Source organism: Lytechinus pictus, chromosome 16 (assembly GCF_037042905.1).
Source record: "Lytechinus pictus isolate F3 Inbred chromosome 16, Lp3.0, whole genome shotgun sequence".
NCBI classification, from domain to species: Eukaryota; Metazoa; Echinodermata; class Echinoidea; order Temnopleuroida; family Toxopneustidae; genus Lytechinus; species Lytechinus pictus.
Window position 1 is genome coordinate 9,403,403 of NC_087260.1, and position 18,362 is coordinate 9,421,764.

At 36.2% G+C, this 18,362-nt stretch overlaps 2 protein-coding genes and 1 non-coding gene across 5 annotated transcripts in view; 2 read left to right on the top strand and 1 right to left on the bottom strand.

Annotated features, from left to right (window-relative positions):
• LOC129279050 (uncharacterized) overlaps nt 1-2,003 on the bottom strand; it is a 42,413-nt gene extending 40,410 nt beyond the window's left edge. The window contains exon 1 of the mRNA XM_064111683.1: nt 1,890-2,003. The gene's annotated coding sequence lies outside the window, so the exon portion shown is untranslated. The remainder of the gene's footprint in view (nt 1-1,889) is intronic.
• A 102-nt stretch (nt 2,004-2,105) lies between these two features.
• Nucleotides 2,106-13,455, top strand: LOC135157123 (uncharacterized). Of its 3 annotated transcripts, none has more exons than XM_064111684.1 (7): nt 2,106-2,333; nt 5,241-5,413; nt 5,876-5,953; nt 9,095-9,263; nt 9,714-9,781; nt 10,530-10,658; nt 13,212-13,455. In XM_064111684.1, exons 1-7 carry the CDS (start codon nt 2,132-2,134, stop codon nt 13,353-13,355), a joined length of 963 nt encoding a protein of 320 aa, XP_063967754.1. In that variant the 5' UTR covers nt 2,106-2,131; the 3' UTR covers nt 13,356-13,455. The 3 variants fall into 3 exon arrangements, with proteins under 3 accessions (XP_063967754.1, XP_063967755.1, XP_063967756.1); XM_064111685.1 differs by lacking the exon at nt 13,212-13,455 and adding an exon at nt 11,777-11,884; XM_064111686.1 differs by having other exon boundaries at nt 2,191-2,281.
• A 4,133-nt stretch (nt 13,456-17,588) lies between these two features.
• Nucleotides 17,589-17,659, top strand: TRNAA-AGC (transfer RNA alanine (anticodon AGC)). The gene has a single exon. It is a non-coding gene; the product is annotated as a tRNA-Ala (tRNA).
• Nucleotides 17,660-18,362: the final 703 nt, after the last annotated feature.

The window sequence follows — 18,362 nt, forward strand, 5'->3', positions numbered from 1 at the left end:
ATATAATGATTATTTGTTAAATAATGATCGAAAACGTCTACTTCATTATTTATAAATAATTTTTTCGAGTGCACCATTATTCTCATTATTTATGAATAATCATTATTTAATGTTCGAGTTTTCCATTATTTATAAATAAAGATTATTTGTTAAATAATGAATTATCGATCTACCTCATTATTTATAATTAATGAAAATTCATCGTGTTTCATTATTTATAACAATTTTGTTTCAATATCCCATTATTTATAAATAATCATTATTTATAAACAATTTTTACAGTTTGCCATTATATACAAATAATCATTATTTATATACAAATAACCATAAATAATGGAAAACTCGCTATAACATGCAAATGTGGGGACCGCCCATGATATGAATATTCATGATGCGATTTCCTTTTTCGTGATTTTTCTTCACAAATTTTTGTCCATTTCCTCTTCATAATGACATTTCTTACAGCAATTTTCTAGGGATATGGTCTGATTGCAATATTCTTCATTTTCTATATAACTTCGTCTTCGTAGAAATATCAAAAAGTGTACTTTTATACGATTTTGGCTACAGTTCACAATCCCCATAGGCGCGCGTGTATTTCACCTTTTTCACCTGTGGGCGAACGGTGCAGCAAACAGTCACCGAGCATTACTGAGGTGGAGCTGGGATAAATGTGACATAAAATTTTTGTAATTTCATCCCAGAAAACCACATTTTCAAACCCAAATAAACTATTTAGAGTCTACTTGAACTTGACTTGGGTCTTTTGTTTTTTCTTTTCTTTCCTTTCCTTTTTGACTCTTTAAGTCTATCGAGTCTATTCCTGTTAAAGCATATTTGATTATGATGTGGTATAATAGTGGATCTGCTATTTGGTATTATTCATTTATAGTAGGCCTATTAAGTATTATATGTTGACTTTATTGATGTTTTAATTTACGTCAGCTTTGAGTATAAAATACATAGAATACCTTTGATTTTCTTTTTTCTGCTGATTAGATTGCAAATATATTCTTTAAGAAGCAGAATAATTAACTATGTTAGTTACAATGCAAACTCTAAGTTTTAGCAGTCGTTGACAACCATCTTTTATGATTAGCCCTACCCTTGTAAAAAAGTACTGCGATTACCGCGGTACTACTGCGGTACTACCACAGTACTACTGCGGTACAATTGAAGTACTTGTAGTACCGCGGTACTACCGCGGTACTACCGTGGTACTTATGCAGTAGTACCGCAGTACAATTGAAGTACTTGTAGAACCGTGGTACTATCGTGGTACTACCGTGGTACTTATGCAGTAGTACCGCAGTACAATTGAAGTACTTGTAGAACCGTGGTACTATCGTGGTACTACCGTGGTACTTCCGAGGTACTTATGCAGTAGTACCGCAGTACAATTGAAGTACTTGTAGAACCGTGGTACTATCGTGGTACTACCGTGGTACTCTTGCAATAGTACCGCGGTACAATTGAAGTACTTGTAGAACCGTGGTACTATCGTGGTACTACCGTGGTACTACCGTGGTACTCCTAATCACTAAATATGGCTCAGAATATGCTTATTATCTGTATATCAACATCCATTTTTACTAAATAAACTGGTTTTTAACATTACAAATTGTGATAGCCAACAAATTCCTCATGTATTTCTTGGTTTTTAATTTCTTATGTATTTGTTTGATATTATATTTTTTTTGTTTTTCTTTTTATGGAAAAAATATTGAACATTATTCAACAACTTTTAGCCCCAAATCAAATGATTGCAGTGATGAAAAAGAAAAATAATGAGGGTTTTGACTATTCTTTGAAAAAAAGTCCCCCCCCCCCCCCCACCCCGTTCCGCGATACCCCGCGGTCCCTGTAAATCAATTATCGTTTATACTCACAATAAAAGGATGATAATTATCCCGGGAAATTTATATAGGCTAATTAATCTTTACATGCAATATGGACATTGAACAGTAAAATCATGCGATGTAATATGTACGCGATTGTTTGACAATCGTGATCACCTGAAGGACGCATGCGCGTATCTCGAAAAATCACGTGACGCGCGTGCACCTTTTTTATTGGATCGTAGAAAGGCGCGCGCGATCGTCTATTTTTCATTCAAGATCTCAGCCTCACTATGCCGCCACCAGCTTCAGACGAGTTCTTCTGTCTTTTTGAATTTGAAAGCGATGACAGCGTCGAAATTGGACCATTTTCTTGGATATTAGACACGGACAAGGATGTGGATCCTGAAAGCTATGTCGATCAAGCTGTTGAAGTTATGTGGGTCAGTGGCAGCAAAACGGAGAAGTATCGAGCAACAGTGTTGGCTGTAAATAGTAAGTCCGTACGGTGTACCCATGCAACTCAGTCCCATGCATCATGCATGCATTACTATACGATAATTGTGGTCATACATATTTACAATGACGTACATGTAGCCTGGAGGCGTCTGGGGAGTGAAAGACATTAAACAAATATATCGGGCTTTGAGAAAGTATAGTGGAATTATTTATCCGAGGTTGGTCTGGCAATTACTATTTTTTCCCGAGGGGCGAAGCCCCGAGGGAAATATAGTAGTTTTGCCAGTCCAACCGAGGATTAATAATTCCCACTATGCTTTCGAATGAAACGCCTGATATATTTGCTTTATATCCTACTTTTAATAATTTATAACCAAAATCTATGCGCTGAGCATGCAAAGTCCTGTTGAATTACCTACTTTTCTCCGAGCCACCGCGCCCAGGCTAGCGGAACGCAGATTAGTGTCTGCGCTGACGCATCGCGCTGGACTTGCGCGCCCGGGAGAGAGAGAGCGCGCAAGCCGGTGCGCCGAGATATCCAGTTTTGTGAAATAATGACGTCAGAATATTGGTATATCCAAAAATATATCGAGGTCTGACGTCACGCAACATCATAGTTGAAATATATTCGGTCACATGATGCTACTTGAACCAATCACTATACAGGATTTACTCTATGTAGGATATAAATCCTACTGTACGTATGGGACCATACGTACAGTATGTGTCTTTCCCTCCCCAGACGCCTCCAGGCTACGTACATGTCAACGAATAATGTCAAAAATACATATTCTCTGCATAAAATCAAATTGAAAATTATATGATCGGCTGCACAATCTCATAATGAACACATCTGATGTCATACAATATTTAAGTCTAAAGAATTTAACGTAGGCCTACATATTTTTCTTCAAGTTCAAATCGACTTTCAAATAGATCTAAACCTTCCAAAAAGAAACTGCGTCTGCGAAGCCGAAGACAAACGTGTGCATGGCCATGGGAATGTAACATTATTGTTGACATGCTCACTCACTGCCACCATTCCTAATCCTATATATTCTTGTCATATGTGTAAAACACCTTGTGTATGTTAGTAGATCTACTTGTGACTCATTAACCCATCAAGGACGAGAGCTATTTAAAGGCTAAAGGCCAAATTGATCATTGTTTTCCTCTACAAATTGGCAACTCGTATTTGTCGTAAATTTTGTTGGCCATTATTCGTTAAATATCACTACCATCCCACAAATATGCGGGGCTTAGCCTTAGCCTAGGCACTGATGGGTTAACAGTCAATTGACATGGTCCATTGACTTGTACCACTACCAGTATTACAGTCAATGTACTATTAATTAGATCTATATTGATTCAAATTGTTATTTTGGTAAAAAAAGGTCTACAATTGCACACCCCCCTGGCATTTCAACAAATATTTGGCCGATTGAAATTTGCACAAATTGATGCTCTAACTAATAATGATTGATATGTGACAAAAATTTCAAAGAAATTCGAAGGCGGGAACTCACGATATCGCCTTATCGGTGTCAACATGGCAATGGCTGCGATTGCGATGCCGATGGAGAGTAGTTGTTGCCTCCGATCGTACAACCAATTGTGATGGATCACAAACAATTATAACGCTGTGAGTGTGATAACATTAACAAGACTTTTTACATTTTTTTCTGTTATTTTTTCCCTTATAATTTATATTCATAATGGAAAAAAGTTTATCACATGTTATGATCAGCGTTATTATTGTTTGGGATTGATCACAATTGGTTGTACGATCGGAGGCAACAACTACTCTCCATTGCGATCGCATTGGATGTCGATGCCGATATCGTAATGTATTAATCATTATTAGAGCATCAATTTGTGCAAATTTCATCTCAATCGGCCATACACTTTTAAAATGCCAGGGGGGTGTGCGATTGTAGACCTTTAGGCTTTACCGTTATTTTTGTTAACTGAATTTGACTTTGTATTTGAATGTTCTACTAGCTACTCTTCTATATTATAAACATTGTCTGTGATTTATGTTCTGATGTTCGTACATTGCCATGATGTTGGTATATTGCAGTGAGTGCGATGTAAACAGTGGCACTGACCACATGATCACGTAGTACTAGTAAATTTCCAAGACCAAGCCTCACATGCATTATCAACATGTCTGTTATTTAACTCCGGGCATCGCTAGCAGATTTTTTTTTTTTTTTTTTTTTTAATTATTTTAAAGCAGTTTTTCGCTGCGCATTACTCCCATTAGACATTTTTGGCTCCGGATCACTAGCGCTGTCGCGCTAGCGATCCCCGGAGTTACATGTCTGTTAACTCCGAGGATTGCCACGCTGCGCGTGGCGATCCGAATCCACTCAAAAGTGAACAAAAAAAGTTCACATTTGTGCAGCTGAATTCAGCTTTAAAATAATAAAATCATGCAATACTTAATTACCACCAAAATATGACGCAATATGCTAGCTTTGCTGTGCCTCCATAAAAGAATCGGATTTCCCCCTCCATTCGGCACAAATTCAGTCATTTAATGGCTTCCGAGACTTCCCTCCCGTGGCCAACTGCACAAATGTGAACTTTTTTAGTTTTTTGTTCACTTTTGAGTGGATTCGGATCGCCCCAGAGTTATGTCTGTATGTGTGGCGCTGACGAGCTGCATGAATGATGAGGTAGGTACTAGAAATTGACAATCTGACATAAACATGATTATGTGCATGATTATTTTTTAGAAGTGCCCTAGCCTGTTAAAAAAAATTTTCGGGGTCTCCCTGATATGTTAAAGCAATTATCATGATTATGGAGACATTTGAAAAGTGATTTTTGTATTAATTATTTCCATAAACCAAACCAAATGAGGAGTGGGAAAGCTCCAAGTGAGTTTGTTTGAAATTGTATAGTTAATTTTTTAATTTGTTTCAAAATTGTTTAAAGGATCCAAGGATAATCTCATCAGAAAAAGGAACAAGATGTGTGACGGGCAATCAATGGAGACTGATAAGGAAACTGGGAGAGGGAAGAGAAAGAAGAAACCAACACGCACATACATGTATTCATCTTCGGAGTTGGAGACGGATGATGAGGAGCCTCAACCAAAAGAAACAAAGGTGTGTGTACATGTGTCATATGATATCCCAACACTGGAAGTAATTTTTGATGACTGACAGATTAACAAAATCTTTCTATCCAGTTATCATTTACAAACTCATCAACAAACATAGTCAATAAATCCTTTACAGTTTACAGAAATAACATTGTTGGCTTTGTTTCAATATTATGCAGCTCAATCATATTTATAAACAAATGTTCTGGTTAAAATGTATAAGGAGGGATATTTGTTTTCAATTTGTAGAAACAGAATAACATGTTTTTGCTCTTTTTTTAAATTTCTTGGGTGCTTAATACAGATGGTTCTAAGCGTCTACATATTGCTAAATTTTTCTTCATGAAGTAACTGCAATCGCCAATGGTTGTGTAACTTGTGTGCCTAGACAATTCCCAAGATGCTAAACAGTACTATTTAAAAAAAATCATAAAATTGTTTTTACTTCTATCTTTTCCTTTTTCAGAAATCAAAATCAAAAATTTCACAGTGCAATGAGATGGCCAGGGATCTCAGGAAGCAAATGTTTGGTGCCAATGAAACGGTATGTGCAGCTATTTAAACACCTTGGAATTGCAACTTGCAAGCGTGATTAATCTAAGGTACCTGTTGATGCATAGTAAGCTATAAGTTTGTTCACATATGCAAAGTGTCCTAAAATCACTGTTATATGACAATTAACTAAATGCTCAGTCCTGGGCAAGTCCAAGATAACGCGCGTGTTACGTATGGGACATTTCAGAGGCTTTTATTTCCAGAAAAATGGTGTAAAGGAACTTTGATTGCATTGAATTTAACCATGGTGATTGATATCCAGGAGAAGTGTATTCATGTAAAAAATTGTGAGAAATGACCTTGACAATGAGATTTTAGAAGAGAAAATGTGTGCTGTTACGTATGGGACCAGAAGAAAAGAGATTTTTTTAATTTCTTTTTCAAGTTGAAATTGCTCAGAAAGTATTTCATTTAAAACCTTGAAACTCACTGTGATAAAAGTCACAGCACTCAAGTTTACCAAGGATAAATTTCATGTAAAAAGGCAGAAAGCTCTAAGTACAGGCTCTGATTAAAGACAGATATGACGTGTTACGTATGGGACATTTTTTCCCCTATTCGTTTAGTGTGTGGAAAGCGTATATTGGATTTTTGGTCTGGTTACCAAAGTGAAATAAGCTGTAATTAATCAGATTTGTTTGCAAATTGTCAGGAAAATGAAATTCCAATAAAATTTACAACCATAATCATATTTGATTATATTTTTCATTTTTATCTATTTTGTTTCATACGGGCATGCTGCTAATCAACCACTAACTGATTTGAACATGTATTTACTAGTGCTAATTATTATAGAAGTTTTGATGATATTTTTTTGTTTTTTTTATTTGGGGGTGGGGGCAATTTTTATACATTCACTGGGCTTTTAAGTTGTATAATTAAACTGTGTGAAAATGCCTTTTCTATTGTTCAAGAAGAACCACTTGAGTAATACCAGCTATAGATCTACAAACAAGTATGATCATTCTGTGCGAATATAATGAACCACCGTGCACCGTTCTTGGTCTATATTAGTGTATTTTCCCTAAATATGAAATGCCATGAAACAGTTGCATGATTTCTAAAATGAAAGCATACACACCCTTGCTTTTATCAAATACATCTTTCCTACCTGTAGATTTAATCTTGAACAGGGGGGCCACAATATGAAATAATACACAGTTAAAATTCTTGATGTTGTCACAGTTTCTAACAAAACTTTTCTGAAAGGCTATTTTTTATGGGCATCTTCTGCATCATCACATAATTTTTGTAAAATTTGTTCTTTTTTTTTTTTTGTTATCCCTCTTCACTGTATTTATCTTACTCAGTAGCTACACTTTCCTCTGTAAAGATGTGAATTTCTTGATTGGTAGTAACTGGTGGAGGTAAAAAAAAAAAATCTGTCTCTGGTTCATTAGCAAAGCTGAACTTTGTTTTGCAAGACTTGTTTTCTTCCTCATGATTCCGAGGCTGACAGTAATGGCAACTGTCTGATTGTCATATATTTTCACCTTTCTTACAAATTAATAAATAAGAGGGTATTTTTTAATCAAATTATAGCATTCTTTCAATCTGAATCAGGTTCTTCTGGATGGCTTAATGTTGTTGCATTTCTTGAAGAACAAATGTGCTCCTTCATATTCAGATTGTTCTCAAATGAAGTGATGACTTCTGTATGGATTATGCTCTACCTAAATTAATATATTTTACACATTTCATGCTGATTTATTTTACCTACCTCTCCCCATTTAGAATGCAGCAGTCTAGTATTGTCTCAAGACAGTGGCTGCAAGATTGGGATGCATGCTGCAGGCTCATTGACCATTCATGTACTGAGAAACTATTGATGCCTGCTGCATGTACATTCGCATGCAATATATATGGGGATGTCCCATACGTAACACATTGTCACATACGTAACATTATTTCATTTGCTAATTAAAAATGGGTCTAATTGTTATTTCTTTTCTTTCTAACCAGTATCTAACTTCTTAACACAATAAATTAGAACTTCCCAGAATAGCACTGCAATAACTTTTACAAATTCAGAAATAAACTAAAAAAATGTCCTCAATTTGTTACGTATGGGACAATCGCTGATAGGACGCGACCTAATTTGCATAATTAATTGCGTCGTGCATAAATTTTCATACCAAATTAAAATAGATGATGTACCTCTTAGGTCCACATATTAATAAAATTTCAATTGTGTTCCTTTAAAGGTGTAGATCAGTAGTGGTTTAGGAACTCGAAATGTATTTGAAATCAGGTTAATGGGTATTTATATAAAGAAAACATCATTAAAGAACTATCGTGGAATTTTGGACACCTAATTTTACTTCTGTGTGATTTTATGAATGAAAAAAGGTTGATCTTGTATCCATCGAAGAGCGAAAATTCGTTCGTAAAATTCAAATATCAATACACACGGCCGTTATCGACTTTTGTACGTGGGCCACGTACAAAAGTAAATATCTGTTTTCTTTGATATTTCAGCCATTTCTGAACCGATTTTGATCAAATAAACGTGACATTTGTTTAAAATTAATGATCTTACTTCAGTATTTTTAGTTATTTTCATTCCAGCTCCCAAAATAGTTAAATGGTTCCAACGCCCTCTCGCCCACTACTGATCTTCCTCTTTAAATAATAATGATTTTTTTATATTTGTCCCATACGTAACACAGCATTTCTAATTTATGCAAATTAAGTCACTGAAATTTGCATAAATTTGCATGATACAATTTATTCCTTCACAGAATTTTAAATTTCAACTATCATGCTTCAAAATGACACCAAACATTTCAATGTTGAGCAAAGATGAAATTTTGTCTTCTCAGGGGACCTTATCTTGGACTTGCCCTCCTATTGATTGCTACAATTTTAACACATTTGAATGAATCCTTTAAAATTTTCATTGAACATATTTAGCTAAGTAATTAAACATTATAAATGTACAAAGTCAATATATTTAGTTAGATAAGTATGCTAATTAATTGCCATGTAAAATCTTACAAATCCTAATTCACAGTGAAACCTTGTTATTGGTCAAAATTAACTAAATCCTGTTATGACGAGGTAATTGCGCTGGTTCACATTCATAAACCATACTTTTTAACTAGTGTCCGATTTGTTATCATTCTGACAGAAAAAATCAAATGGACGTACGGCAACGGGAAGTGGAACAAGTGGTGAGATAATTGACCTGAAAAAGCAGTTGGAGAAATCAAGGAGAGAGACTGAGGATCTGCAGGTGAAGCTGACTAAGGAGAAGGCAGTTAGGGAAAAGATACAGCAACAGCTGTTGTTTTTGCAAGGTACAGTATTTCCTCCCATTATTTAGTATTCAAATGCTTGGACAATACCTCATAGTCATATACCTCACATATTCGTTAAACAAACCTTTAGTTTATGGTGCCCTTTTGAGCCCATTTAAATAATTCATGTTGAATAGTTGGTAAAAAAAAAAGTTGGAATGAGGGGACTTGTTCCATATGTTAACAACTCTGTATAAGCCTTCTGAACTTTGTGAAATTCATGGAGTGGCTTCTTTTTCTGAGGTATCCCAATCTCTCAAAGAAGTTTTCTACTTTTTTTTATCTGTGTCATGATCTTATGTTTGTATTAAATCTCCAGCTCTCTTCTCCATTCTAGAGTATTCAGCTTCGGTTTGGCAAATTTTTCTTCATATAATACCTTCATAGTTTTAAATAGTTCAATTTTTAGTGGTATGAATAAATATCTATGTTATTTTGTTTTTGTTCAAGGAGTGCCTAAATTCATCGAAACCTTTAAAGGGTTCATAGTGGATATGGAGGAGATGTCGAGACTCAAGGTATGTTGTGAATCTTAAGGGGTGGTCACACTGGACATGACTATACCCACGAATTTGCTGTATGCATGTGGTACGAACTAGTGCTCTATGTCTACTGTTCACATATTTGCCAATGCCATGAGAAAGCAGTAAGAATCCGATAACACTTCCATCAAGAATGGAGAAGAACCAGTACGATGTCTTGCGAACTCAGTATGATTGCAGTAAGAATGGTGGACAATACCTATGACATTCTTACTGCAATTGTACCAAGTGTGTAACCCTCGTACTGGTTCTTCTTTCTTGATGGAAGAGTATCGCATATTTACTGCTGTCTCACTGCATTCTTGTGGCATTCGCAAATATGCATACAGTATGCATTGAGCATATGTAGGTATGGTCGATACATGGCGAACTACGATCGTACAGGTTAATACCGCAGGCAAATGTGTACAGCATTTGTGGGTATAGTCATGACTGTGTGATCACTCCTTTAGGCAAAGCGATTCCAGGCCAGCGTGCATTTGTGTTTATGATGAATTACTCTGGATGGATCGTTATATTGTATAGGTCTATGAAAACTGAATCAGTGGGAATTAGTAACTATTTAGAAGTCATTTTTTAGAGGAGGAAACATGCATGCAAATCTCTTATGCTATTTGCTATTTTCTGTTTGCTTTTGTTTCCTTTGATTGCTTGACCTACTTTGCAGTAAAATCTTGGTAAATATTTGATGGTATGAAATATGGATTTTCGTTTTCATTGGCAGGCTGATCATGAAGAGATGCACTGTCCATCAGGAGGGTCATCTACATCATCCTCGCCCGCTCGTTCCTCGCCCGCTCGTTCCTCCACCCAGTCCTCCACCCAATCCTCGCCATCATCAGCACGACCACAGGTAATTACTTCATGTATAAATATTTTAGTTCGACTAAGTGGCCCAGATTCAAAAAGAAAATTTGTACATAACCATGATTAACATTGATTACTGCTTGTATACAAGATAACAATTTCTAATTATATGATGGTTCGAGATTGCAAATCGGCAAAATATTTCAGAAACATTTATTTGTTGCATTAAGTGTGTACTGTCAATATTGTTAACAGTATTTAGTCCTCACCAGGCCAGGTTAGTCTATAGCCCGCACCCCCCCCCCCCCCACAAGAAATCTCGGCCGCAGAACGCGCCGCCGCCACGAAAGTTGGCACCATAACCTGCGACATAATCTACAAGATTGTAATATTTTTTTGAAAAAATCAGTATTGTTAATTATGCAAAATTATGCGAAATCCCTTTTGTCTATAAATCTCGAAATATAATTGACAATATGCTCAATTTGTGCATCATCATATTTTATAACTTATAACATGTTTTCAAAATTGCGACAGCCAAATAATTCCTGGTGTATTTCTTTGTTTTTGGAATTTCTTATGTTTTTTTTTTATTTTATTTTATTTTTTATTGTTTGTTTTTTCGATGGAAAAATTATTTACCATCAGTCAACAATTTTTAGCCCAAAATCAAAAGATAGTTTTGATTGAAAAAAAAATTAATGAAGCTTTTTTCTCTTATTGGAAAAAAAAATCAGTTTCCATAGGATTTGTACACAAATCACAAAATTTAGCGATTTCCGGGCTAGCAATCGCTTTCAAAAGGGTATACACATGGTCGTTGCGAAATTTGGTCTCATACGATGCGGAAGACTTCGATGAAAAAACTCCTGAAGTCGCGCGGCAATACCTGCGTGCGTTGCAGAATTATCGTGCAAAAAGTGAGGGGGTGGAATCCAACCCCCGTCCTCCCCTTCCTGCGCACAGTCAAAAGATCCATATATTTTATCCATCAGTTTACAAATGGTATTTCATAGATGTGAACAATGGTTTGTATAAATCTTTGTTAATTTCAACCATTGCATTAAATATGTTACAGTAAATTTACCCTCATTTATGTTGGCCATGATTAAGTCAGTAGGGTATATCAGCATATAATCACTAACCATGTTGTATTTTCTTAAGTCCCAACAGATTGCCCTTGGATCGAAGGTCTAGCTCTCTTAGTCGAAACGTCCTCGACAGGTGCAACGCTGGTGATTTTCGCAAGTACACCTGCGATTTGATGCTGGCGGTGTTCGGCAGGCCTACCCTACTGACCTCGTCACTGACTGGTGCGAAGAATGTGGCAGGTCGCGCAAAGCCACCTCTGGACAGTGACAAGCTTCAGGGGATAATTAGTAAGTAACAAGACTTAGCTCATTATTGATTAAACATTTGTCAAGATGTACAATTTTGGTTTTTGTGTTTAAATTTGTCAGCTTTACAAATTTGGTGGGTGCAGATAATATTATGCAATGCCATTAATGTTTCATTTTAATCATTAACCCTCTGCTAACAAAGTGGTTGGATTTCAAAATTTTAAAATTTGTACATGTGCACATGAAACCCCTTATAACGAGGTGTTTGGGACCATCGATTTTACCTTGTCATAAGCGGTATCTCGTTATAAACGGCAGATTCAATAACACATATAGAAACACATTTACAATTGGGACCAAAGGATTCTCCTCGTTATAAGCGGTACAGGGAAACCCCGTTATAACGAACTCGCTTATAACGAGGGGAATCCTTTGGTCCCGATCGTAAATCTGTGTTTTATATGTATTATTAAATCTGCCGTTTATAACGAAGTACCGCTTAATATAACGAGGTAAATTTGATGGTCCCGACCACCTTGTTAAAACAGGGTTACCTGTACTTCATTATAAGCGAGCTCGTTATAACAGGGTTTCCCAATATCATGATCACTTCTGACAGATGTACCCGTCCATTATGTAATTTTTACTCAGATTACAAAGCTACCAGCAATTTTGATTTGATAATATTTTCTTCATTCATTGTTCGTTTATAGTGGAAAATGTGTGCCATCATGGACATTACATATTTGGGCAAATTATGTAATGGATCCTGATGGTACACATTTTATGAAATAGCTGAACATTTGATGAGCCAAATGTTTGTAAACTTGTAGTGTATAAACTTGTTCATAGCTTTGTATTCAAAGTACAAGTTACATCCTTTAAATTGTGCGATAGCGGAAGCAGGATTTTTTATAGTTCGCAATCGAAGATCCATCTAGTTCATATTTGTAGTGTCTTTGACTCTGGAATAGCCCGTATCAGCCTACTTATTATAAAAAGATATCACTGCCCAATCTATGCAGGGCTAGTGCTTAGCTTTTTATTTACAGGTGAACATAACACATTAAATATATTTGATCATAGACTTGTGTGTTGTAGAACCTAACAAGTTTGTGGCTAATACAGAGCTTCTTTCTTATTTCTAGTGGCCAAATAAAATTTCAAGTGGCCATTGGCACCCAAGTCGTGCTATGATTCTCATTTACCTACCTTGACTATAATCTTTTTTTTGTTGTTTTTTACGTGTTCCTTTGCAGGTCATGTCAAGTCAAAGTTCCCAGGAGTGTCATCGGAAATCCGCATCGTTATGCGGAACAAAGTTGGCAACGAAATTAAGTTGGCCAAACGTAGATCTCAACCGAAAGAGAACCAAGCCAAAGAAAACCAAGCCAAAGAATTAAACCAAGAACCACAAGATGAGACCGAATGAAGCACTTTGTCAAGATGACTAATTAATTAATAATGAGCTAAGTCTTGTTACTTACTAATTATCCCCTGTTCACTGTCCAGAGGAGGCAAATTTGCGCGACCTGCCACATTCTTCGCACCATTCAGTGACGAGGTCAGTAACATGGGCCTGCCGAACACTGCCAGCATCAGAGGACTTAACAAGCACATGCATATTCTGTTCCAAATATAATTTAGTATGATCATCATGATGCGACCTATCCGAGTATGCCATGTTTGGTACGTTTCTGGCACTTCTGAATCGCCCGTCGCTCCTGTGTATTTTTTTGGTTGACTGGAATATGTTTTAGACCACAGGCATTGCTATAATGCTTGCTACAGACCAACATTAAAAAAAAAAATAATAATGTTTTAATAGGGGCCAGAATTATCCTTATCTGATATATTAAAGGTGCTCCTGCATCGTTTATCATACACACAGTGCCATCTTGCGCACAAACTAGCCTAGTTCAAAATGGCGATCTGTAGCGTAGCATCCCAACGCTTGATGATCTTTAACATTTCACCTGTTTCTAAAGCTATTTTGATAAAAAGCTCTTCATGGGCCATCACATCAATTCTAGGCATGTATTGTGTTTTCCGTCCAGCTGGTACTAATATATTAAATTTTATGTTTTGGCATGTGGATATCAAATGACAGTGCGCACGCATCAATCAGTGTTCTTTGTTGGCACCCTTCTAAACAAATAAGTGTCAAGAACTTTCTTGTTGAGTAAATTTTGATCTGATAAGGAAACAATTTGAGATTTTTTTGTGCAAAAAATGGCATTTATATATGATCTACGGATAAAAGCCCAAATTCACCTTGAAGAATGGAATCAAATCAGACTAACAAGAAACTACGTCTCTTGGAAGACATCAAAATTTATATGGGGAACCTAAATTGCCTCAAACATGCATTAAAATTTGAGACATTTGGTATTGTTAATCTGGTCTTTAAACAAAAGCGAATGGAATTAAAATTGCTTTTGTTATGATTTTGAATGACGGGAATTAAGCTTTTTCGATATACCGGTATTAGTAATACCGTTCGGTATGAACGTTATACCGGTATGGATACCGCCGTTAAAATTTCAATACCGAAATACCGTCATACCAAAAGATGAAAATATCATACCGGTATTTTCTTCTGTATTGTCGTCTATGGGTATTTTTACAGTAAAATTAAGCCAAAACAATAAGTTGTTTGGCTCTCTCAACGTATTTAATGAAATCAGAATCCGATAATCTAACCTCGAAATGAATACATCGCCCCTGAACTAATGTCTGAGCTCCGCTAGCCGCTGCATAAGGCCTCGGCCCCACCGCTACGTACGAAGGCCTACATGGGGTGCATGTCGGCTCCATGCACTTGTGCACACAGCTACAGAAAACAAACGAAGCCGATCGAGATGGGAGCATTTCATGAAGATTTTTTTCAGTGGTTTCAACAACAGATTTGCTTTCCGCCAATCACATGCGAGGGTTTGTCATAGCTTGTAACATCTCTCTATAAACAAACAAAATCACCGACAAAACTCTTTTTGAAACACTCCCCAGTCTGCCTTTTGACCACGTGGTGTCTTCAACAAAGTATCAACCTTGGGGCGTTGACTGACAAACCACAGGGGCGGGATTAACACTTGTTTTTTTCTTTATGCAAGTTTTTTTTTTTCTCGGACTGCTCTTAACTTGTTTCAATGGGATTTCCACTGAGTTTTTTTTTTTGAGGGGGGGAGGGAGGGGGTGCTGGGCATCGACAGACAAACCACAGGGATTAAAACTTCTTTTTTCTTAGTGAAAGTTTTTTTTCTCGGACTGCTCTTAACTTGTTTCAATTATGACAAGTTTACTTTTATACAGCCTGCTACAAAAGTCGTTTGACACCCCCCCCAAAAAAAAAAAATACATACATAAATATAAAAAATAATGAAAAATAAATTTAAAAAATGAAAAAAAAAATGTTGACAACAGGAAAAAAATGTTACGCCATCCCTCTTGGTTTATTTTGAAAATGATTTGTGAAGTGATCATGAATGGAATGAAGAAAATGTCTGGAATATTTGTGTGATTTGTGATGGGTGCTGTATCCTTTTTGTGCATGTGCGGTCATGAATAAAATGAAATAAATTATTAGATTGATTGTAATTTAAATTTATGATGGACTGGTGGCGTGATAAGATGATGATCAACTCAATTTTGGCATGTGTGAAAGATAGAATTGACATTATTAAAATGAAAAAGTATTGATGACCAGGACTTGGGGGGGGGGGGGCCGGGCGAGAGAAATAGAAAAAAAGGGGGAAGATCGAGACTCGGAGAAGAGGAGGGTGTTGATTGTTTGTGGTAAGAGAGGGGTGGTGACGGCATGTACCTATCGTAATAGGTCCATGTTGACAGGGATGGGCCGATGGGAAAGAGAGAGTGAGGAATTAAGGGGCTGGGGAGATAGAGAAAAACAAATTCAAGAAAAAAGAGTGAAAAAGAGGTGGCCGCGGGATAAGAAGTCAAGGGGGAGGTTTTTACTTTTTAGACATGTGGAGATTCACAAGAGGGAGAAAACATGGCCTGAAGGGAGTTAGCTAAGGGGGGGGGGGGGGTTCAACACAATGGACATAAGAAAAGTTATTTACGAGACGTCAACATTTGAGGTCAACAAACTTTGAACCTTCGACGAACACGTGTTGATGTGAGTGGTAACAAAAGGGGCGAATCTGAATGTGTATTAGTGGGGCCAAATCGGTGAAGGGAAAATCACGCAAATCTCCTTGACTGTTTAAGCAGGGAATTTGGTGCTTGGAACTTGGGGCATGTACACACGTTTAGCAAAGTAGCAGTGAGTAGGTGCAGTATAAATTGACTACATCTAATTCAGTTCAGCATGGAGATAGGATTAATTGTACCACGTGCTTGCTGAGATAATTTCGCGCACGTGCACAGGTAACTCCCTCTCGCCGTCTCGGTGGGGCCGGGAGAGAGCATGATCGTATAACTTTTTGCTCAGGTCTTTAATAGTTGGGACTTGAAATACGATAATTTCTCATTTTCTAATCTCTCTTTAATAAACAAATCATGATTATTTCCATTTGAAAATCTAAGGTTAGTGGTGACTTGCAAGGCTCAAGACAAGTCTCAACTTCGTCATATATAATTTTTTTTAATCTATGAAAATATGTTTGAGAAAGTTTCTGTCAATGAGAACGGACCATGCTGAGCATTCCTCAGCTGACCGCAAGCCTCCACTCTTTATCCGAGGCCATATCAGGGCTAAACAAACATTGGACACTGTTTGCAAAATAAATTGGGAATTTACACCGGTATTAGTCGGTATACCGGTATTGAAGCAATTAGTAATACCGGTATTGAAAATATCAATACCGAAAAAGCTTAACGGGAATATACCAAATTATTTCATGTTCCTGATTGTTCCGTACTCTATTTGCCAAAGATATTGCTGAAATGTATTCATTGTGTGCTGAAAAATAACTTTGATAATGTGTATGCGTTTGACGCCATTTATTTAAGTGGCAAATTTCCTCTCGTCCTTTAAAAACTTTGCCTTGTGCCAAATAACAAAGTATGCTCATGTAACATTTTAAAGGCATTGTCTTCTATATGTGTACACAATATATTTACCCTACTTATTTGTTGTGTAAGGTCACATTGATAAAGTGCTGTAACAAATATTGTTATATTATTGATAGATTATCTGTAGTAGTTATAAAAAAGTACTAAAGTAGAGATGTTAGATATCTTCATGTTTTTGTTGCAACTCAGTACAGATGTTTTTAACTACAGTTTTGAGATATTATTGATAGATTATCTGCTACAATTTCTACATATATGATTCATTTATTTATTTATGATTCATTATTTTAAATAATCATATTTTACTTCTATTTACTTACCTTGTCAAAGATTTTCTTTGCTCTTCATTACCTATAATATATATTTATGTTCAGTTTAATTCTCCACTCAATTCAATCTTTATTTGGAAATAAAGATTGAATTGACTGTATTATTCGTGTTAATTATATATTCAAAAAGCTGCATCACTTCGCCGTGATCCCTCGCATAGGCCTATAAAGTTGATTCTATCCTTTGGGTTTATGTCAGGTTTCTATAGCTTCTGACCATACGAGCATTGAAAGTTAAGGGGTTTATGGGACGAATTATCGACTAGGGCCGTCCATAGCTCAGTCGGTAGAGCACCGGGCTAGCAATCCGGAGGTCTCGGGTTCGAATCCCGATGGAACCCCATTTTCTTTGCTCTTTATTACCTATAATATATATTTATGGTCAGTTTAATTCTCCGCTCAATTCAACCTTTATTTGGAAATAAAGATTGAATTGACTGTATTATTCGTGTTACTTGTCAAAGATTGGAAGGAACTTGATTGATGTATGTTTTTGTTCCAACTTGGATACAAGTACGTGTTTTACAACTCAACAGTTCTTGAAAATTTTATAGACTTTATATGAAGCGTAATCTCAACTTGCCTTTACCATAAACATTGTGCTCGAACCTAAAACTCGTTAGTCATAGTAGTTATAAAAAAGTACTAAAGTAGAGATGTTAGATATCTACATGTTTTTGTTGCAACTCAGTAGAGATGTTTTTAACTACAGTTTTGAGATATTATTGATAGATTATCTGCTGCAATTTCTACATATATGATGCATGTGTTTAGTTTTAATGGTTTTAAATAATCATGTTTTACTTCTATTTACTTACCTTGTCAAAGATTGGAAGATTTATGTTTTTGTTGCAACTTTGATACAAGTACGTGGACAGTGTTTTACAACTCAACAGTTCTTGGAAATTGTATAGACTTTTTATATGAAGCGTAATCTCAACTTGCCTTCACCACAAACATTGTGCGTGAACCTAAAACTCGTTAGTCATAGTTGTTATAAAAGTACTAAAGTAGAGATGTTAGATATCTTTGTTTTTGTTGCAA

Excerpts from the sequence above, each read along its gene's own strand:
- LOC135157123 (XM_064111684.1), top strand. The coding sequence starts at position 2,132 with ATGCCGCCACCAGCTTCAGACGAGTTCTTCTGTCTTTTTGAATTTGAA. Across the intron at positions 2,334-5,240 it reads AACAGTGTTGGCTGTAAATA|GATCCAAGGATAATCTCATC; the intron begins GTAAGTCCGTAC and ends AATTGTTTAAAG. Across the intron at positions 5,414-5,875 it reads CTCAACCAAAAGAAACAAAG|AAATCAAAATCAAAAATTTC; the intron begins GTGTGTGTACAT and ends TTCCTTTTTCAG.